Source organism: Anneissia japonica, unplaced genomic scaffold (assembly GCF_011630105.1).
Source record: "Anneissia japonica isolate Jap-2015-1 unplaced genomic scaffold, ASM1163010v1 scaffold288289_len232728_cov185, whole genome shotgun sequence".
NCBI classification, from domain to species: Eukaryota; Metazoa; Echinodermata; class Crinoidea; order Comatulida; family Comatulidae; genus Anneissia; species Anneissia japonica.
The window spans coordinates 182,308-205,795 of NW_022716753.1; the positions used below are offsets into that span (position 1 = coordinate 182,308).

A 23,488-nucleotide genomic window follows, 5' to 3' on the forward strand; every position below is an offset into this window, starting at 1 on the left:
TACAGCTTGATGTAAAATAACGTTCTTTATTTATAATTAAGAATAAAAAGCATATCACTTGATGTCAGATTACCCCCAATCAATGCCTGCTGGTGCCGACGTGTGAGATCAATGGAGCGGGCGGCCACATGGCCGGGCGAGTGGGTGGGGTATGGTGCTCCAGCGTGTGTATTGTATTGTTCCTAACTTTTGTTTTGGTGTGCATTTAGAAACAATGGACCAGGCATCAACCTGACAGCTTTATTTTTATTGATAAAAAAAAAAATTAAAAAAAAAGCTTCATTGTTATAAAGCGGAGCTTTGATATTCATCCCAAGAATTACATAAAAACGCTGCCAGTTTTCCAGATTATCATTTGATCTAGAGAATTTCAGCAGAAAAGTATATCTTGAAATAGAATAATGTTTAAAGTCGGAAGCACTGTACAAGCTATTGATGGAGAATGCGGAATTTGGCTGACGGGGAAAGTGAAGGAAGCTGGAGATGGGAAGCATTTAATCCAGTGGGCTGGATATGGCAATGTTTCGTGGATCGAGGACACGTTTGTGAGGCTCCCTATACGAAAGAGGACGATATCCGCTGCTCATCTTGCATTAAGAACGCTACAACGTGGTGACATCTTTCGTAAAACGATTCCTGGTGGTGGGTTATCCCCGACTTTGACCGTTGAAACAAACGACCCGTTCCTATGCGAGGTAAGTTTATTATTACGGTCTTCCGTTAATATTAATTCCTGGATATTTTTTAACATACAGTACTCAATACTGTATTATCTTACAGAACCAAATACTGTAGGCCTATTAAATGTTGTTTTGTAAATATTCTCATCATTTATTTTGCAATGAGTTTGAAATTGATATTACATATATATATATATATATATATATATATATATTTTTTTATTACTACAGTATTAATAATAATATACTTAGGGCTACTTTTTCTTCCACAACCATATGCGCAAAAACACGGTTATATGCTAGAATAGGCCTATTAAATACTTCATTAAGTGCCTCTTTCTCCGGTTTTCAGATAAAGACGGCAATAGGTATCGCCGTGCGATATGAATTCATCGCAGAGGAATCTCTTGGCGGAATTGATGATGACGATTCGGAGAGTGACGAGACAAGGGAGGAAGAGGAAATTGATGTAGTAGGTGAGGCACACCAAGGACGCAAGAAACGACAGAAAGTCAGCGTGGAGAAGCCGGTGGGTACCACGTAAAAATATACTATAAAACTGTTTACATGTTCTTTAAAACTCAATACTCAAAAAACGTAATGAACTTGATACCATATAAAGTATTTAAAAATTTCACCCTGAATGTACTGTAGGCCTGTACTGTAAGTTGGGAAATTAAAAAACAAATGGCAACTTTTTTGTTAAATATAGCCCTATTATTATTATTATTATTATTATTATTATTGGATTGTTTTAATACAAAAGATTCACAAATAGATACACATCGTAATGTGAATATTGCTATCTAAATAATAATAATAATTATTTACTTATTACTCTATCATTATCATTATTATTATTATTATTATTATTATTATTATTATTTTTATTATTATTATTATTATATTATTATTATTATTATTGTTATTAACGATTATACAGTAATGTTGTCTGTCGTTGTTATTACAGGCTGCAAAAGTGTTGGACACGGGGAAAGAGTTGTTTGCTGAGAAAGTGAGAGGAGAATTTGATTTTGACTTCGTTGATTTGGAAGGCGTCGACCAGGAAATAGAGCAGATGAGTGATGACTACGAGCAGGCGACTGGGAAGAAGACGCCAGACTGCACAGGCCAGTGGAGGGTGACCGAGAAAACAGCCGATTGTTGCGCAGCGCTAGCTGAACGAGTTCGCACACTCGAATACAAAAACGCTGAGTTGTCTAACACTGTTGCAGAACAACAATCGAAATTGGGACGACAGTCAGAAGATATATTATCACTGCATCAGCGACTGGTGGCTTTGGAGCAACAACCACCCGCACCTCGAATTACACCGCAACGTCCAATCCCCCAACAATGGTTTCAACCCAGCACATCCGGAATAGCATCGCGACCCACAATCAGGCCTACCACCAACCAACCTCAGCCGCCTCCGACCCCAGCTCGTCCACCACCAGTTGCACTGTTGCAACTACCCACCGCGACTCATGAACCGGATACGACCCCATCACGTCCAGTTGGGCCACCACAACCACCCACGACGACTCATGAAACGGATACGACCCCATCACGTCCAGTTGCTCCACCACGACCACGACGTCCACTTTATAGCGAAGAACTCCCGAGAGAGATAATGATGAAGTTATTACGCGACCAAGAGGACACAAAGAAAGTGTCAAAGCACCTGCTTGCTTATTTTTTCACAGATGAAGAACGGTTGCGCTGCAACGTAAGCGGAACGCGAAATGCGGACATGTTAGATCCGGAAAGGATGACGGTAGTTAAGAGACTCACATTTCATTACTCCCCTGTGCCAAAGGCTTTGGAAGAAAAAGTATGGCGAACTTGCGTTATAGCAATAGACGCCGCAAGGCGCAACAAAAAGAGAGACAATTTAAGAAGGTTAAGTGTAGAGATGGATCGGCAATAAAGTATAAGCCACTAAATCATGTATAAATATTTATAATACAGTACGTACATAACGGCAATAGAATGTAAACATTATGTTGTAATATAAAGTAAGAAAGATAGAAATAACGTTTATAATAATTAATGCATTGAAAACTCATTTTTATTATTGCCCTTATTTGATGTTTTACTGTCTTGTTGCTAATCTATGTTAATTTTCATGTGTCTATGATTAAGTGCATTAACAGCAATATATTGTAAACATTTAGGCTGTAAAAGAAGAAATTATGTTTATTATAATTAATGTTCTTATTATTGCCCTTATTTGATGTTTTACTGTCTTGTTGCTAATCTATTTATGTTAATTTTAATGTGTTTATGTACGTAAATTTACGGCAATATATTGGAAACATTTACTGCAAGCTGTAATGTAGGCCTAAAGTAAGAAACAAGAAATTATGTTTACAATAATTAATTTTTAGAAAACTTTACAATTAATAATGTTTTACTGCCTTCTTACCAATGCGAATTTTAATAATAGGTCTGGTGTATTTTATTGTCATAATGATGTATAATGCAATATGTATTTTCATACTTTAGTAAGGTCTAATTAATAACGTAATAATTTTTTTAATGATAAAATATGAAATAATGTAAGGCAATGGTTTTGTGTGAATAAAAACACTACATGAACTGATGGTTTCAAGTTTATTTTGGGGTTTATCTGTGAACGTGAATGACTGTTGATGATTGTTGATGATTATTTAATAATATAGGAAGCAATGCTATAATGAATCTCTTTTGATCATTTTAAAGCCCTGAAAAGGGCTGTTTGGTTTGCGATGACGTCGGCTAGTGATTAGTATCCAGTGGCTTTGCCTCTCCTTCTAACGACGGCTGGGATGACCTTGCGCAAGTGACTTACATAATTATGACATAAGTCAGGGTTCATTCTCTCCGTCCAAAATGTTTTGATACCATCGATGAGCTCATCTTTGGTGTGGGGCTTGTGCACCTTGCGCAAATAATCTTTCAGCTGGTGCCATACCAGTTCAATTGGGTTTAGGTCTGGACTTTCAGCGGGAGTTTTCCACCAGTAGATGTTGTTCGCTGTTAGGTACTGCTTCGTTGCATTAGCCGTGTGTTTAGGGTCGTTATCTTGCATAAAACGAAAACCATTTGGGAAGTAGGTGCCAGCAAAGGGTTTTACGGCCGCATCCAGAATGGAATTGATCTAGAATTCTGTTCGCATTATGCCATCAAATATGACGATCGGCAGGGCCCCTCTTCGCGATATACCCGACCAGACATGAAGTTTGATGGGGTGCTTGGGTTTCGGCTTTAGCTTGCGTGGTTCATGTAATTTTCTGAATGTAATTCTCGCATGGTGGTCCAACTCCACGGTACATTCATCCGTGAAAATTACGTCGTGAAATGTTTCTTTGTTCTTAATGCAAGCCACAGCATATCTCAAACGATCGACTTTATTCGCTGTCCTGATCAACTGGCAGTACCGCGTTCCCTCACACACCCATTGCAACTTTCTCCTGACCTTCTTAATTGTAGTTATGGACATGAAGTCACCAGTTTTCTCTAGGATAATTTTTTGGACATCCCTTGCTGTCCTTTCATCGTTTTCTGTCATGGCTTCGTCGATGATGTCTAAGTGGTGGTCAGCAACTGTGGTGGGACGTCCAGGTCGAGCACGATCTGCAATGCTCTTGTTGGTTTCAAATCTCTTCAAAATCCTAGAGACAGTTGATCTGTGGATTCGAAATCCCTCAGTGTGAAGGATATTTAAAATCTTCGACACACTGAAACCCATATGAGAATAGCGAACAACTCGCGACCGTATATGGAACGGTGTTTTCATTTTCTTTCGATTTCGATAGAGCTACTGTATACTGTCAACACGATGTGCGATAATCAAATGGTGAATACCTGTAGGCCTACAGTACTGCGTTTCATGATACCCAAGTATAGTTTATTACGTCCTTCTCCCACCCACCATTCATATTTAAAATAGACAGGCCCCATTGTACACTGGAAACTCTACATTAGACCACCCAAAGGACCAGCAAACATTTTCAACATTTATATAGGTATAATGGTTTAATTTCAGTCATAATAGAGTACATGTAGGCCTATTTTTTGCTCTAATGAAATTTTGAATAAAAAATAAATAAAATGAAACGCGAAATATAAAGATGATGCATTTAGATGAAAGTGCCAACACATAGGCCTAACTGTATTTGATTTTGGTAATACAACCACAAATAAAATTCGTGGTACAAAAAATGTTTCCAGGAGGTTATTTATTACATTAGGCTGCGCCGCGCCTATAGCTACTGACTGGTTAGGCCTATACAAAACAATATTCAGTTCGGGTGATTACAAAATCAAAATATTAACATTTGTATATTCATAGTTTTAAACACGTACGATCGCTCATTTTAAGAAGTATCCCGGTGTAAGTTAATGTCGCTGACTGTTTAGTTTCTTAATTCTGTATGTAATTTAGAGTTCATATTTTACATGTTATGTCATTCCTGAAGTGGCGATGGTTCGCTGTTGGCATGGAAATAAATAAATAAATGTATTATCAACAGGATTGTCCTGCTTGTATTTCTGCAGAGTACATAATTTTGTGTTCATCCTTGTGGCGATTTTTCACTGTTGGTTGCCTTGGATATAAATTATCAGCTGGCAATGCAGAGTACAGTGTTCGCAACTTCGCGTTGATCGTTGTGTTACCAACGCGTCTGGTTTGATTCAACTGCGTTCACAAGTTACTAAACATTTTTTTTCGTTAGCAACAACAGGCCTTTATACACTTCAACGCAGCATTTGGGCGATGCGACACAATAAACTCATTAATTACACTGATTAAACTAACAATGCTCCTGTGATTACATTTTTTCGGAGTTCTGTTATGTTATTTTGTGTATATTTCAGACTCCGCAAGAATTATTTAATATTTCTGTTGCCATTAATTCTGGGACAATCAACAGACTGGACTAGTTGGCAACGTTCCAAAAAGGTCAGCTGACACGCCAGTCTGAAATATTTGTTTTTTTTACAGACAATAAAGAAAAAGAGCCAGAAATAACTGTTGTCGTGTTTTGTTTTTTATAATATCATTCACGATGTTAGTAAATATATAATGTGCAGTTTAATTTAACGTACAGTATTTAATCATCGAGATATATTTTATGGTACTACTACTACTACTGTAGTTTGAATATATTATATAGGGAAGTACTTCCGACGAACCATGTGCTCTCGAGCGTCGATGGGTTCACGCACGTCACTGTTCGTACAACTTGAAAATGGTACACTGTGACTTGAGTTATTACAGTGGAGAAGTATTAATTTAAATAATTATTTTCAATATCTTCAAAGCACAACAATAACAACATAACAAGACTTTGTAATTTATATTTGAGAATTTTATTGGCCAGAAGATAACGAAAATCAACTGAAACTTCGTCAAAATAAGGAAGTAAATATCGTGTCAATTTAACTACAGCAGCTAGCTAGCGGTTGCGTTGTGGGGTTGATTGAGCGCATGGTTGACGGTATGGTATGTAATAAAAAAAAAACGCAATTTCGAAGCATGATTGATCCGAGGTAGGCCTAATTTTAGCAACCTTTACGTAATTGTCTGGTAGTACTGGACTCTTTGTTTAAAATAAATGATAAAATTGCTATCAATAAACAATGTTAGATCTTGGAACCTGTGCTGCAAGAACTGTTTATTAACACTACGACAGCCTGCGACCCAGCCTCGTAGCTCATTAAAATAACAATGACCTTCGTAGTGGTTCGTGGCTACGTTCTAAACGGTACCTACGAGCAGGCTACGAGAGGTTACGCGCAGATACGAAGCGATATTTCACGACTGTACTGTAGTATTCACTACATGTCAATATGGTGTTAAAATTTTATCAAAAGTCTGGCGGTGGCTGATACTATTTATTCAAACCGCTGGCAGTAGAGTGGTAATAAATATGATAAATATGAAAATGGAATCAAATCATTAGTAATTATTAAATGGATAACAATTTTAGAAATTATTAAATTAGTTTATTAAATAAGTCTGAAATAATTTTATAAAGGCTGCTGTACCAGCATCATATTTAGTATAGCTATATATTAATTCTGCTAATTACCTCCGCGTAACTTCACCTATCTCCTCTGAAACCGCTGGCAGGAATGTGCTCATCTTCCATACACTGGGGATTGATTTTATATGTCACGAACAGGATACAGTAGGCCACTTTTCAATGCTGGATATTTAACAAGGAAAAAAAACAGCAAAAAATCACCGAAAATCACGTACCTGTTTCGCGAGTCTCCTAGGGCACATAAGTAAATCCCCTCTCTTTAATTTGTACCGCACTGCTCAGATCTAAAAATTAACAAGTCAGGACGTAAACATCACCTTCATTACATCACCGCACATGCCTCAAGTAAAAAAAAAAATCGAGCAGCATGTTCAATTCTGATCTACTTCTACACACGAACATGGAGGTTTATCCATTGTACAGTACACTGAGTATATTACTATAGTCTTACAGTCGTATATTCCGGTGTATAAGCCGCACCTGTTTATAAGCCATGTTAACAACGTATTCTTGCTCTAGGCAGCCCTAAGGAAAGCCCCATTTTTTGCTAGACGGTCGTGCTACGTTAAATTTTTAACAACAGTTTAATAAAATAAAACACTTATTGAGTATATTTATATATTTTAAACAATCATTCTATTATTATGTTGACTAATAACAGTCGGTATTAGGCTAACTACCAGGGCACAATTAGGCATGATATTACAAGCTAGGCCAAGGTCTAATAATTTCGGCTGGGTCTAGGCCTAGGCTGCCCTACCGTAAACCTAGCATACTGTAGCCTAGCGACAGTACAGCATCCGTAGGCCTCTCTCTCTCAATTCCTGGTCGATTTGGACCGTGTCAATATGGCTAAATCACAATGCGATAGTGCATGACATTAACATATAGCGACACTGAAGTTTAAGTTTAGGGTCAAGTCAGCACCACCAATCAACACCTCAAATTTACGTAACACATCGGATCAACAGGGGCGGATGCAGTACAGGGTGGGGGATAGTGGAAATTTAGGGTCGAGCCACCTTCACCAATCAAGACCTTGAATTTACGTAAACACATCGGATCCAGTAAGGGGGGTTGTTCGGCAATTCAACGGGGCAGATCCAGTGGGGTGGGGAGGTTGGGCACATGCCTCCCCTCAATTTTTGAAATTTCAATGCTTATTATGTTATGTGCTACTCATCCATTCTAAAACTGTTGTGTGTGCCCCCCTTTCCCCCCTTCCCATTAGAAAAATTTTGGGTCCGCCCTTCATCAAACTGGACTATCCAGCAAAGACACTCATCTACAAAGAGATTATCTACAAAGACATTCTTTAGAAAAATAATAACATGCTAACCGATTTCCTGCTTGATTTCCCATAACGTTCAACAGTATACATCGCCACCTTTCCCACTCATTCAACACCATACGGAGCACAGGTATATGCTAGTTGGTATTAACTCTGGTAGGCGGGTACAGTGCTCACAAGTGTTCTATTCAGTTTCATAATTAGAGAATTTTATTTGAGTAATTCTGATTCATTTTTGATTATTTAAGTAATTAGATTCATTTGATACTTTTGATTCATTTGGCAATTAGCTTTTCATTTAGGTATCATTTTGATGATTCTTTGGACCGAAGATAAAAATTAGGAACACCAAAAAGTCAAACTAAAAGTGTAAATCTAAGCAGCATGCCCTTAGGTTTGCCCTTTTGGCATTTATAAAAAAAGTCTGTTGAAAAATACAGTAACAACCTGATTTATTCAACTGAAGATGATGTTTTCACTACCATTGCTTCTCACTGAATACAATTCAGTTCTTCCTCAGTCCAACCAGGAAATATGATCAGCAACATTAGTATTTGGTTGTTTAAAGTAACTGTGATTTTTTTTTTTTCAGAAACAAGTTTTATGAATCAAAAGCCGAAAAAACCAACACTCACAGGACAACGGATTAAGGTCCGGAAGAGGGATGAGAAGGAAAGATACGATCCTAGTGGATTTCGTGATGTTATTGTGCAAGGGCTTAACGAAGCAGGAACTGATCTGGCCCAAGTAGCTAAATTTCTCGACACCCAAGGTCATAAGCTTGACTACCGGCGCTACGCCGAGCCGCTTTTTGATATTTTAATAGCTGGAGGAATTCTTGGTAGGATAAATTTGATATTTATGCTTTCTCTAAACCACTAAATGTACTACTGTTTAGCTATAATAGTGTATACTGTAGATAACATTTGGTGCTGGAGGCATTTGATCAAGATAATTTCATGGTTGGAGGCACAAATTTTTTTTTTTTCAGGCCTGTTTATAACTATAAATGGTAATCTTCAAAAAATTAAAATGATAATGTTTAATTATTGTATTATAGCAGTGAAATTTTAAAAATTACAAAATTAAAAATAAATTCTATTATTTACCGTAGCATCATAAGGTGGTATTTCATGTTTTTGCTCTATATTTATTAAAGCCATAAATTCAAAAGATAAAAGGTTTGTCAATCATCAAAAGAAAACAGCTTTGTGATGTGGTTGTTGCTACGTGTATTAATGTTCATTTTATACCATAGTACAGTCTTATTTCCTGGTTTAAAGGCCCTATATATAGCAGTGTTTATTGTACATACAGTACTTACTCATAGATAGCCATGTTCATTCAATGCTTTATTGTTGCAAGTTTAGTGCATGTAAATGTATTTCAGGGGGGGTTTTTTTGCTTGGTTTTTTTTTTTTATGAATACACTCTTTGTGATATATTGCCTGTTTTTTTTTTATGAATACACTCTTTGTGATATATTGCCAGTTGATTAAATTTTTAAAACTCTTTCATGTTTTTAAGGTTTTATGAAACATAATGTATCTATATAATGGATGCTGGCATACATTGTAAGACCAACAATATATAATTGATACAATTGATTTTTTTTATTAGCACCTGGTGGAACACTAGTAGAAGATGGAGACAAGACCAAAGTGTCGCGCAGTGATGTCTGCTTGTTTGCGGTGGACGAGGATGTCCCGACCATTCAGAATTATTCCCACCAGGTGACTATGAATCCAGATCATTTCTCTTTCAAAACACATTCACTAAAAAAAATTGAGGTTTAATGCATGGCTTATTTCTTTTGGCAATTGAGAATGGGTAGTGTCAACTAAAAGATATCTATACAAAAGTTAAAGAAATTGAAGTCTGTTGTGTAGAAATGCAAGTCTCTTCACATATGGTGAACTTACCTTTGTCGTTAAAAAAATAGAGTGAATATGTGCTAGTAAAATGCTTTGTATTGTACATTGCTGTTGGATTTTAGCTTTCCAGAATTTGGCGCCCCTTATTTTTAGCTCCCTCTTTTTATTGTAAAGTTGTGTCCTTGTCTATTTTATTATAATGCGCATTTGAACATATTTTAATGGAATTTTGTGCAATATAAATGAATAAATTATTATTATTATAATCATTATCTGATATGTTGATATGAAAATTATAATCATTTGCCCCAAATAGCAGTCTTCTAATACGACATATTAAGTAAATTTGTGAAACCAAAAACCAATTATGAGCAACAGTATGCTAAAGAATAAAGGCTTCAATGTTTTTACATAGTTCATATTGAATTTTTGATCTACAGGTTTTCGTCAAGGTGACCAGACGCTACAAGTATCTGGAAAAATTACTGGAAGATGAGATGAAGAAGGTAATATATTATTTTTTTTTTTTTAATTTGTTTTATATATTTTAATTCCTTCACATCCAACAGCACTTGCCACTTACAGGATGAGAATAATGCTTTATAAACCATGTCTCTTTATGAGGCATAGGGAGTAGAGTTGATTAAGTTGTGAGAAAAATTCCTGCTGTCACTGGAATTAAACCCAGGACCCAGGGATTAAAACCAAGCACCTTAACCACTAAGCTATTCAGCTCCGCTCCATATAACGCCTTTGTTTTCAGATATGAAGCGTTTTTGCTTAAGGTCATTGAGTTCACGTTCTTAATACTCCTGAGGAGAGAAACAACACGATAAAGTGCCTTGCTCAAGGACACAACCAAAATGAACAGCGAGGGGTTAAAACCTGTACCTCAATGTTGTGAGACCAAACCATTCCCACTAAGTCAAACCGTATATGCTGCTATTAAACTTATGTAGTATCTGTTTTCTTTTACTTTGCGTAGATCCTTATGTTTTTAAAGGGTTTTAGTGAATCTGAACGCAACAAGGTGGCAATGTTGACGGCCATCTTTCTGACGAATGGTTTGATTCCTGCCACATGTTTGGCAAGCTTATTTCAGGAGCATCTGGTAAAAGAAGGTAATTTCAATCGATTCACAATTACTTTGCAAAAATATAGAAATGGAAATATTAATAATAGTAATAGAAAATATTATTTTACATAAAATCACAAATGTCATTTCTTAAATTTCTTTTCTGAGCAAACTTTATTTTCAGTTACTCTATTTGTAATAATGATTGAATATTAATTAGAGTTGTAGTTCTTTGAAGATAAGCCAATTATAAGAAACGGAACTTACCAGCTATGTTTCATTTGCGTGATCAAGGCTACCGAAGCTAGCCGAAACGTAGCTTCAAAGAACTACAACTCTAATTACTATTGTTGAAGCCAGATGAAATTCTTTGAGAGATGATTGAATATTGTTTTAAAATAATGCCTAGGAATATTGTTTGTTTGGGTATGTTGGTAGTCTGCACTGATGCTTTATGCTTTGATACTGGTCTCTGTTTTTGTTCTTCAGAAATGTTCAGTACCAGTTTGAGGGCTCTAAGATCAATATAAAATGCCCACTAAAATCTAATTATTTTTTTTTGTTCACAATATTAGGTATCTCTGTGGAATTCGCCATTGTGCTTTTTAGAACATGGTTTATGGAAAAGGACATGAACAGTATTGCAAGCACCTTGCGAAAAGCCGAGATGGAAGGAAAACTCATGGTAAATGTGTAATAATGTCCTTTTTTTCAAAATATATTTTACAATTCAAAGTAAAGTAAACACTTGCCTAGCCACTAGGGCTCATAGGGCTGAGCTTATCCCCAGTTTCTCAAGCATGAAGTGATGAGAGTGTTGTACCCCCTGCTGGTCCACCGCAGGCTACTCCCACCAATTTACTGGTACCCATTTGTACAGCTGAGTAGACTGAACCAATGTAGATAAAGTGCGTTGCTTATGATAACGTCAAACGAAATTCAGAGAGAAGGTTGGGAAAACAAACTATTTCCACTGCGCCAAACCGCTTTTCACATTTTACATTTCAAAGTCAATTTAAGCAAATTTAATCATCTTTTTGTCTTTGCATAGGACTTCCTGCCTGTTAATAAACGCACCGATGAAAACTTTGCCTCACACTTCGAAGCTGCAGGCCTGCAACAGCTTGTGAGATATCAGGTAAAGTGAAAAGCTCGTCATAAGAATTAAAAAGAAACAATTATAAGAAAAAGAAGACTAGCATGCATAAGTTTTTGCCAACGGATTAAGGAAGTCCTTGCTTCACCCTCCTCTTGTATTTGAGGAAATGAATATATATTATTATTATTATTATTACTTGAACGACTGTATGTAATTTGTAATTTTGTTTTTATGTTTAATCCTCTACAGAGAAACCTACTGCAAACAAATATTAAGAACAACATGGTTGATGAGATTTCTGAGTATATTCAGAACGAGAAACCATTGAAAGAAGTATGTATTTTCTAATCTTTAATTTATTCATTATACTAGATAAGCAAATAGTATAGTTGTATTTCATTAGTATACAAAGGAGCAATTTTTACACGAATAAACATAATTTTGGAATGCACTAATTGTGTATATTTTCTAACTAACATATACTATAAAATATACACATACAGTACATACATACACACATGCATGTGTGTGTATATATATTTCTAAACCATGTGAGTGTTCTGACGATGTTCATGGTCTCGAAAAAATAATTGTTTGTTACTGTTTTGGCCGAAGTGTTTCAAACACTATGAATGAACATAATATGAAAATAATTATTTAAACAGCCAACACCATTGCTTGAATGAAGAAATGTAGGAATCCTAGTACAGAACTGTAGAGAGTATAATTACAAATACTAGGCTAACAAACCTAGACCCTTAGTAGGCTGGGCCAGCCTAAGCCTAGGGCTCGCGATCAGGAATTATTGAGGAGTAGGTTGATAAATTTATACAACGAAATATAAGAATGTGACTCCAGTTATCACACAAATTCAGTACTTGAAATAAATCAGACCTTATAATTATATATTTTTATCGTGAAAAACCTGCAAAGGCTCTATTAAACAAATTTTAGTTTATTACCCTATCTAGGCTAGAAAAGTGATGAGGGATAGAGGCTTTTTAGTTTTATTTTTTATTTTGCTGAAGCCAAATATCGCCCTTGGGTTCTTTGCTGGTGCATTGATATTCAAAGTAAACATGATTCAGATAATACAGCAATATCTAGTAATTATTTACTTTAAAAAAATGAAATAATTTAAAAAAAAAAAATTTTTTTTTCTCTCAAATAATTTTTTTTTTCAATGCCATAGAAGACATGCATGCAAGGATGTTAATTTTTTATAAGGCTTAATAATATTAACAAAACAAATCTTGCATAATAATCACCTTTAAAACTGCTAACCAAGAGCACTATAAATAAAAAAAAAAACTCTATCCAAGAATCAAATCAAAAACTCTATTAAGCAAATTTAGAGGTACAGCTACTGTGAAATTCATGCTTTTTGTAAACACACACACATAGGATAGTCACATGGCACTACCTACCTATGTTTTTTTTCTAGATCTGCACCTGTACAGTATTTAACACATTGTAATTTATATCAATTAACTATATCAACTACATCACTGGCACAGGTATAGTTTAGTGTCATTTTGATGTCCATGTAATCTACAAATTATATTAAGATCTTGCTGTATGAATTATAGGGATTGAAACATGAATAGTAGGTTTAAACTACTATTCCTATTAAATAGCGATATTATTATTGTTATCTAAATTGATAGTGAATTTCTCTCCATACTAATGTAACCTTGTGACTTATGCAGATTGAGGCCAACGTGTCTGAGATCATGGTGAAGAATTCAATTCCAGAGCATGACGTGGTGAAGTTGCTTTGGAAGTGCGTAATGTCCGCACAAGAATGGAGCAAGAAAGATGACCAGGTGATTGAACAAGTGACAAAACACCTGAAAGTAAGTGGACAGAAATATTATGGGATGTTGAATTAATGAATAATTTATTACAAATATGTGATTGGTACAAATATGGAGATGATGATGCCATACCATACTCATATGGAATGTAAATGTACGTAGTTATATAATTTGCTAAGTTTTTATTTATTTTACAGATTTATGCGCCTTTGTTTGCGGCCTTTGCAACTCAAGGGAAGTCAGAAATTAGTCTGATTCTAAAGATTCAGGTATGATTTTAATCTTCAGCTTTGTTTGGTTTTTCAAGACTTTTTTATGGGCAAACTTGTTCAAACAATATCATCCAATCAAAATTAGGAATTTGCTAGACTGGTGTAACAATAGCCAACTGCTTTATTTTTGATGACGAAATATAGGTTACTTATTTGCAAAAGGTTTCATGGTGGCATCAGACATGATAAAATAAATATTTTGTTATTTGAACTAAAACCATTTTATCATGGCAGTGGGTGTGTTAATACCATAAATATTGATAATAGCTTTATTTGAAAACATATTTATTAGTGGCCATTTGGTTTGTAAAACAAGTTATTAAGGTTTATAGGTACTTGTTGCATATGATGAGGCTATATTTTTTCCTGACCAATTCCCTGGAGGTAAATCTGATTTAATGAGCCTGATGCAACTCACCTGTTTTACACCAACTTATGTGATTGCTCAAATTATTGTCACTCAGATTTAGATTAAATTAAACAGTTTTTGATTTGTCAACATTCAAGGATATTGATCAAGGTTACTATTTTTTTATTTTAGGAATACTGTTTCGACAACATGCATCTCATGAAGACATTCAGTAAAATTGTGATGCTTTTATATCAACGTAAGTTTTGGTCACATGGGGTGTCAGGAGAAGTCTCCTAAGATTCATGTGAGTCTTTCGGAAAATGAGAGACACTCCCGCGAGAAAGCAAAATCTCTACAGAAATTAACACATCTCCCTCAAATTAATTATATTTAAATGTTTTTACTACTGTATTATCACCTGTCTTCATGAAGTCAACTTCCATCTTTTTAGCGGCGAGTTAATCTTTATAGGTGCATAAGAAATAATTTAAATTAATTGCATTCATGAGTTATTATTTGCTTACTAATCGAAAATTATAAATTTTAACATTTAATTTCTTTTTTTTAATGTAATCATAAATAATTTGTATGCAGGTGATGTTTTGTCGGAGGATGTGATCCTGAAGTGGTACCATGAACTTCACCTGTCTAAGGGCAAGTCAATCTTTCTGAAGCAGATGGTCAAGATGGTGGAATGGCTGGAAAACGCTGAAGAAGAAGGTGAGTTGAGCGGATTATTTCAAAATAAGGTTGCTCACACTTGAATTACAGCATTCTTGCGAAAGTCATTTTTCTACCTTGTATCGTGAACACACTGCAGGCTAAAAGCGAAAATTTAAAAAAAATTTCTTCTGTTAGGGTCCCTTAATAGAATTATTAATTAATTTCTTAATTTATTTATATTTAATTTATTATTTTAGAGTTATTCCTCTCCCAAAGCTCACTGTGGATTTCATAACGACCAGGGTAATAATTTAAAGCATATATTGGCCTTGTTGGCATGATGCCCTGTATATTATATTTTTTATATTTTATTATATAGTTATTGGAAGTAGTGTATTGTTTCTGTGAACTGAGAGTAAACATGAAGTTATATATAATCTTTTTTAATCGACAATGGATATATCCATTAGTTTGAATTATGCGCTTTGAAAACATGAAATATCTTGCATACATAAGAACCACTTCGTTCTGTAGTTGCAAAGGATGAGCTACTTGTCACCTGACAACCATTCTCCTGGAGGTAAAACTGATTTAATGAGCCTGATGCAACAGATTCAATTTTATGTATATGCAAATGAGAACAAATGTATACAGGTGTTACAATAAGCAATTAAATAGAAATGAATTATGTTGCTCTCATTTTTCAGACTCTGAAGAAGAAGAATCTGAAGAGGAGAAGTAGTTAAATGCCTTTGTACTGTGCACTCTGCTGGCCCGTACGTTATCCAGCAGTGAACCTCAGCCAATACCATAGATGTCAGCAGGCCTAATCTGCGTATAATTTGCATATTTTTTGTATTACTGTAGTTTCAAATGTACTTTGTTTACTTCTTGTCTTATGTGGAAATACCACTTTTTGAAATATATATGTAATGTTCTTAAAACTCAACATTTGTTGATAGTTAATGTGATGGGTTGTAGAATATAGAAAGTAAACATTTCCCATCAGTCACTATATCATAAAAAATATTTGCATATATTCTAATTATGTCAGAGTTTGAGGAAATTTATTGAACTTATCTAATGAGGTAAATGATTCTGTAATATTTTTGCGAGGACAATCAAATTTTTTTTTTAGTTCTAGTGTTTATTTGGGTTAATTATCTTATTGCAAAATCATAAGGTGTTTTCATCATGATAAAGTATATTGCTCCTAGAGCAGAACTTGGTAATGGCTACTTAACTGACAACATAATCGCTAGATGTGAAGTGGTAATTTTACTTTAAGCATTTTTGAGAAACTTGCCAACTAGTTCTATCTAAATAGTCTGGAGAGGGCGCTATATTATGGTGCATCACCATTCTGAAGCATATTGATTATAGAATTAGTTATTGATTAATAATTATCAATTATGTATAGCCTCTGTGCAATTGATAACACATGATAGATACTTGTCACTTTATCTTTATACTGACTCTTGTATTTATAAAGCAAGATCTATTTTTCCTGGAAAAATAAATCTGTAAGATTTGTTTTTGTTGTAAAGCTGAATTAAGGCCTGTTTATACAGTACTATATAACGATTAAAAAAGATAAAAAGCAATTGTACATAAATTGTATAAAATTTAAAAAATAAGAAGTTTTTACACTAGAATGATTCAATAACGATTTATCAGTTGTGCGATGACATATTTTGACAAATCAAATCAGATGACGTCATAATCAAGGGAAAACATTAAAATAGTAGCAGCAAAGATTTCATCGTTTTTCCATTATTATTATGTCATCTGATTTGTTAAAATATTTTGATATCGTATACACGATAAATGGTTATCAAATCATCCTAGTGTAAAATTTTTCTCTTATTTTGTTTTCTATATGAACAATCGCTTTTTAGCTTTTTTATCGTTATCGTTGAAGTATAAACAGGCCTTAAGGCTGTCAATTAAAGCAACTCAGTTTTAATTATTTTATGAGATGTTCTGTGTGATAGTTGAAGAACTAAGAACAAATAATGGTAAATGATTGCATAAATACTGTAACATAGAAAAGTGACATTGTGTTTGTTCATTAACTTTTGAATTGTGGGTATTTATTAACTGTCCTGTCCCATCAACTTCAGTTGTTGTTATATATTTTTTATAATAGTAACATGTCCACAACTCCGAACTTGCGTATTATTTTCTTTTTTGTGTGTGTAAAATAAAATGATTTGGATGAATTAATATTCTATTGTGGTGTATTTACTGATGCTCTGAATTTATAGTGTCGCAGTCTTCTGATGAAGTCCACTGTGTGGGGGAAAGCTAGAGAATACATTCTATATTGTTAGCAAAGATCTTATAAACACGAGATAGTGTTCTCCGCGATTTCCGCGTGCAAATTCTGTAATAACGAAGTGTACGGCTCCCTCTTGTAAAACTGAAAACTTTGACTGCCTTGACCACAGCGTCCACCACACGACTTCACGTTTACGCGTAACAATTAGAAGCGTCCGATTTATAATGCGCCCTCTCTTAATAACATAAGGAACAAGTTAACGTACTTGGTAACGAACTTTCAAACTTTGGTGTAACACCCTATCTCGGATCCATGGCAACGACTAGGACGCCCTCTCCCAAAACTGATTACTTTTCTGTGCCAAATCAACGCTTCTATGAGTTACGCGTAAAATCTTGTGTTTATAAGATCTTTGATTGTTAGTCTCAGAAGTGCTGTTGTCATTTATTTTATACTGAATTCATATGAAAATTATTTTCAATTGGTAACCTTCTCTTTTAATGGGCATTATTAATAACTTTCGTATATGTATGTAGGAGTATTTTGGTGTAAATCACACCAAGGATAACCCAAAGACTTGCTGACAGTGGGGTCTTTCTGGTGGTGAATTAGGCAGACAATCCCCTACTCTTCCGAAGAACAGTGCACTGCGTTCTGTAACATGCACCATGGGCCATAGTGCGTAGTGCACTATCGTAACTTGCATTGCAGGCCTCCAGAAACACAAGGTAAGCCCAAAAATGTAAGGATATTTTGTAGTAAAATTTCCAAACATATTGATGTGTGTTACAGTATTTTGAAGTTTATAAAACAGCTTAGACCTACGTGACGTGATACGAAAAATTTGATATTTTTAGGGTTTTCTATATTGCACCGCAGACGATTTTATCATTAATAATAAATAACCAATATATTCATAACCATATTCGTGTCTTGTCGTAGGCATGTCATATTCCTACAACACAAAGTTGTTGCAGAGAGACCTGTGGATAGCTAGTCAAACCATTGTAGCAAAACAATGAGTGTTCTTATGACTTGCAGAAAGATTGATTAATGAAACCTCGTAATTAGCAGTGTCGAATCAATCCAAAAACGGGCTCCTCGACGTTTTATGAAAAGGCCAATATAACCATCATTATAGTCATGCAATTGGTACCTGTACGACATATTGTAAGTCGATAGCACACCCAATATCTCGCAAATCCGAGCGCAAATCACTTTGATGTCTAAACCGAAAACTACCAAGAGTGTTAAGTTGAGAGAAAATGTTTCAACATTTCTAAATGTATGTTTATAATTTATTAATTTCAGGCAGCTATAATTAGCTTATAATTAGATTTCCAAATCTACAGTCACTTAAAAAGCGATGTCATAATGGGCTTATCTCAACGAATTATTTATACTTAGTTCAACATTAATTTGTTTTGATATTTTTATGGTAGGTATCGTAAGATTTTGAATGCAGACTGCTTAATTCCAAGAAAAGGCACACATCTCAACGCGCAGCACCAACATGCCATTGTTGACTAATCAACCTTTGGTCGGGTCCAGGCAGATAACAATATGGGCCATTTTAAGGTGTTTTTAGAGCAATTAATGAAAAAATGATAAGACCTGTATATTATGTAATAATACTAGGCCTATGAATTATATATATACAATGGCTGGATCTCAGTAGAGATACAAAAATGATAAGCAACAGCTAAAAAGTAAACGTAAGTAAACAGCCAGAAATAGAACCAGAGCTTTCGGACAACACTAGTCCTTCCTCAGATTCTGATTGGATTTTCTCTACTGTTCCGTTTTAATTTTAAATAGTTTTGTATTATGTGGGTGTTTGCTGTTTTATGGGTTTTTCCCATTTGCCTTTTAAAATTTATATATAAATATATATATATATAATGTATTGTTTGGAGTTGGATGAGTCGTGAACGACGGAGGAAATCCCCTTGCCTGTTCAATAGGGCTTGACCCCTTTTCACTATGTCCCACTATCGCCACCACTGATTAAAGAGATTAAGATTTGCAATTATAGTTAATCATTGTTATACAAACGTCTATAGGATGTGATTGTGTTTGTTCATAAGAAATGGTGAATCTCAAACAGCTGTGCGAAGTACAAAGTGACACAGATGTAGGCCTAATCGATTATTAAATGCCTACTGTCACATATTGAATTATAAAGGTGTGATTTTGCAAATTAGACAACCCTATGAGATAAAAATGCACAAAGGTGGGCCGTATGCATTAATCCAAATAAATTGAAACCAAACTGAGTATGAGTTTGGCAATTCGTAGATACAAAGCCTGCAACTACTTATTTGCAAGGTTAAAAGCGTTAGTGGATGTTTGATGGATAATTAATTTGATTAATTATTTAATTATTAAATATCTTATACTGAGAGCCCGTGGAATACGATAACTGAATATTATACCTAATACTTAATTTAAAAAAATCCGCGATTTAAGAAAACTAAATTAAACGACAAGATTTAATAGTTAGAAAAGAAATTTACATAAACACAACACTACACGTTTAATATTAGTCAAAAAAATTCTTAAATATAAGCATCAAACACGAAAAGGGGAAATCAGAAAAAAAAAAACCTGAATGAGACTTTTACAATTCTTAAAATCTGTTCAAACTATGTTCAGACTGTTGAGAAAACCGAGTTGCAAATTAAAAAGACAGATACCGTACTATGTGGCAAAAATGTTTCTATCTACAAAGTGATGATCATGGAGGCAAAGGCTTGATGCCATGATCTGTTGTAATTATAAGAGTGCAGAGATCTTTCATTATCCTATGTAATTTTAAACGGCCACAGATTTTCAGTATTGGTGTAAGGTCAGTATTGTAGTATTAATGATGCGTTGGGCAATTGTCAAACTCTCGTGTTTCTTCTTGCCATTAACTGTAGCATTGCCATAGTACCAAGAAATAGGCCTAGGCCTATATGAAACATTACTTAAAAGAATACTTTGATAAAATAAAACCGATAACTTATGTCTATATCTATGTAAAATTTGAGACGTCATAGCTTTCTTAAGAAGTATAATCTTTGACTTTAGAGCTTATGTTCCATTTAAGTTTATCGTTCACTATAGTTCCTATATTCTGACACGGTATCAACTGTTATGGTTTCATGGTCCACATTTTATCAAAAATCAGATCTGCAAGTCTTTAACAAAAAAGTTCGACAACAATGGGACACCAAATCATGCTTGCCACTGAAGAGTTTGCATATAATAATATTATATTTTTATTATCTAAGCTGATCATGACACGACAATACAAACAACATGTAATAGGCCGACAGATATGAAGGAAAGTGGTAAGCCCATGTCAAAAATACTTGCCCTCTCACTATACGTAGGCCTACATTAAAAAATAAACCGAATAATATTAATAACAGATAGGGGCCTAAGGTTTTTTTTTTCTTTTCTTTTCTTTTTATGATGACAACATACAACAATTTGTCATCCTGCTTGCAATGAAGAAGACCTGAAGTGTATTATTTTATAAGGACTACCGGAGTGTCAAAAATATTTACACTACCCGACACCCGACAGGGGGTAGGTCGTGCGTGTCGTGCCGTATGCTATAAAAAATTGTTTGTCCTAGATGCTCGGATTCTCAGGTGTATGTTTATAGACTTTGAATTTCTTCAAATTTAAGATATTTTCATGTGTGATGATATCATGATGCTTAGGCTTATGATAACTTAGCTGCTCACAGTTTGAGGGTGGATAGAATGAAATGTGAATAAACTTAAGCGTGATTAGAAAGTTATGATATTTATATTCATTTTTTTAATATGGGACGTTTTCTGTGGCTGCATATCATGCAGCGATTCTGTTCTTCTGAAAGACTAATTACAGTGGCGTATCCAGGATTTAAGGAAAGGGGTGCTGATGAAAGTAAGAGTTCACACCACGTAAGCGCTACCATGGGTTTTGTAGGCCTGCATCTGGTTGCCTGGAAATTGAAATTAAATTATCTTTAAAATTCTTTTATTGACAAATTGATAAAAAAAAAAAATAAAAACCCAAATTATTTAGGACTATCTATACACGTCCCCGAAAATGGCACTTGAATACTTTCAATTACAAGAACTACCAATGAATAAAAAGTATAGCCGCGTTAGTCTGTACAGTATAGAAAGTATAAAGTAAATAACAGCAGCACTTTTGAGACTAACAATATATAATTTATTCTCTAGCTTTCGTCCACACAGTGGACTTCATCAGGAGACTGTACAAATGGGATAAGAAAACTACCAAAAATGTTTATCCACCTGAACCCCACCATAGTTGAGGCTCAGGTGAGAAAATTTTCAGAATTTGAGATTTGTGATGCCGAAAGTACTTGAATATTACAATTATAAAATCTACCATATCCACCTGAGCCCCACATATTGGCGGTGATTCACTGTTGGGTTGGCCCATGGAATAAATAAATAAATATTTGAGGCGCAGATGAGTAAATTTTAAGAATTTGAGACTTTATAGATGCCCCAAAACGACTTGGATACTTAAAATTATCATCCACCTCAGGCACCATGGTCGGATGAGGCTGAGGTAAGACTATTTAAAAAAACTACCACATCCACCTGAGAGCCACCATGGCTGGAGCTCAGGTGAGACGATTTTTAGAGTTTGAGACTTTTATATGATGGGAAATGGCACTTTTAATACATAAAATCTAGGAAAATAGTTGGGGCTAGGTGAACAAATTTTAAGAAGGTACGAGGTTCACGAAAATAGTACCGTACTGTTTTGAATATTACAATTACAAAATCTACCATATCCCCCTGAAACCACCATGGTTTGGGGGGGGGGGGCGGAACATATAATTAAATTTTAAATTTTAAGAAATTGAGACTTAGTTGATGCCCGAAAACGGATCTTTGGTTACTTAAAATTTATACCCACCTCAGCCACCATGGTTCAGGCTGAAGTTAGGCAGTTACAAGAAACTAGCATATCCACCTGAGGTCGGCCGGTTGGAGCTCAGGTGAGAACATTTTAAGAACTTGAGATTTTCAAATGCCGGAAAATGGTACTTTAATACAAAAATCTACGAAAAGTGCTGTATCCACCTGAGCGTTTATGAGGCCGAGGTGTTAAAATCTTAAGAATTGGGGACTAGATACCGAAACATGGTAATTTAATGGGCATTTTAATTTTTATTTTAATCAATAACGGGGGTGCACCCCTCCCCCGGATATAACAAATAATGCTCATGAACGTTGTATTAATAATAGTTCATGTTGCACATATATTTAAATGTGCAACTTACAGTACAAACGAATAAACAAAACGCTCCTATTTTCTAAATGGAATATTCCATTTAATTAGCCAATAAATAAACACTTGAAAGAGAGTTGTGTGCACTATCTAAGGCAAGTATCGGTACTTGCTTTATTAGATTATATTTCAACCAGAAAAGTCATGATGCAGTACATGGCGTTTTCATTGATGATCCTAAGTTATTTCGTCTGTTTTAAGCCCATTCTAGGAAACCGCGATCCGCTAATGGAAGCAATGGAATTCATACAAGATCTAGAATCGGATAAATACGGAGGACATTTATCGATTCAACAAACAAGCACATGGATGGGGACACTATGGGAGCGATCTGGTTGTACAGAGATTCTCGGCGATAAATGCAATGATGTAGGTTCATATAAATTATGTTTTTCTGTTACATGATTATAAATTTCCCTTATCTACCAATGTCAAACGTACTATTTATGGGTGACCTAAATATTTTTATTATGAGTCTAGGCCTTATATAATTATACACAAACGCACATTATGATTTAAATATATACACATACATTATGTATATATGCATATAAATCTGCAATTGTCATATAGTTTCCCTAACTGGAATTCAAACCCGGAACCTTCTCTGCTGTCTATGCAGACGTTTTAACTTTCTTTGAAATGTTTTCACACGCTTGCACATACGTGGAACAATCTAGTTCTTTAATACTTGCACTTGCACCCTACATCATAAATACTGGCGTCGAGTGTATATATA

At 34.8% G+C, this 23,488-nt stretch overlaps 3 protein-coding genes and 2 non-coding genes across 5 annotated transcripts in view; all 5 read left to right on the top strand.

The window, feature by feature from the left end:
* The window catches only part of LOC117109810 (basic leucine zipper and W2 domain-containing protein 1-like), a 21,547-nt gene extending 4,163 nt beyond the window's left edge, over positions 1-17,384 (top strand). The window contains exons 2-13 of the mRNA XM_033252237.1: positions 8,599-8,847; positions 9,627-9,739; positions 10,321-10,386; positions 10,866-11,001; positions 11,531-11,640; positions 12,007-12,093; positions 12,304-12,387; positions 13,764-13,910; positions 14,069-14,140; positions 14,685-14,751; positions 15,090-15,215; positions 15,866-17,384. Of these exons, the coding sequence (XP_033108128.1) occupies positions 8,610-8,847; positions 9,627-9,739; positions 10,321-10,386; positions 10,866-11,001; positions 11,531-11,640; positions 12,007-12,093; positions 12,304-12,387; positions 13,764-13,910; positions 14,069-14,140; positions 14,685-14,751; positions 15,090-15,215; positions 15,866-15,900 (1,281 nt within the window). The 5' untranslated portion in view covers positions 8,599-8,609 and the 3' untranslated portion in view covers positions 15,901-17,384. The remainder of the gene's footprint in view (positions 1-8,598; positions 8,848-9,626; positions 9,740-10,320; positions 10,387-10,865; positions 11,002-11,530; positions 11,641-12,006; positions 12,094-12,303; positions 12,388-13,763; positions 13,911-14,068; positions 14,141-14,684; positions 14,752-15,089; positions 15,216-15,865) is intronic.
* Positions 168-3,265, top strand: LOC117109809 (neurofilament medium polypeptide-like). Its single transcript, XM_033252236.1, has 3 exons — positions 168-695; positions 1,033-1,209; positions 1,651-3,265. The coding sequence occupies exons 1-3, from the start codon at positions 402-404 to the stop codon at positions 2,608-2,610; spliced, it is 1,431 nt and encodes a 476-aa protein (XP_033108127.1). The 5' UTR covers positions 168-401; the 3' UTR covers positions 2,611-3,265.
* Positions 14,484-14,554, top strand: LOC117109819. The gene has a single exon (XR_004445600.1). It is a non-coding gene; the product is annotated as a small nucleolar RNA SNORD57 (small nucleolar RNA).
* Positions 15,694-15,765, top strand: LOC117109818. Its single transcript, XR_004445599.1, has one exon. It is a non-coding gene; the product is annotated as a small nucleolar RNA SNORD57 (small nucleolar RNA).
* Positions 17,385-17,529: 145 nt separating the features above from the next.
* Positions 17,530-23,488, top strand: part of LOC117109805 — an 8,282-nt gene continuing 2,323 nt past the window's right edge. The window contains exons 1-3 of the mRNA XM_033252226.1: positions 17,530-18,167; positions 21,663-21,764; positions 22,951-23,118. Coding sequence (XP_033108117.1) covers positions 21,726-21,764; positions 22,951-23,118 — 207 coding nt within the window. The 5' untranslated portion in view covers positions 17,530-18,167; positions 21,663-21,725. The remainder of the gene's footprint in view (positions 18,168-21,662; positions 21,765-22,950; positions 23,119-23,488) is intronic.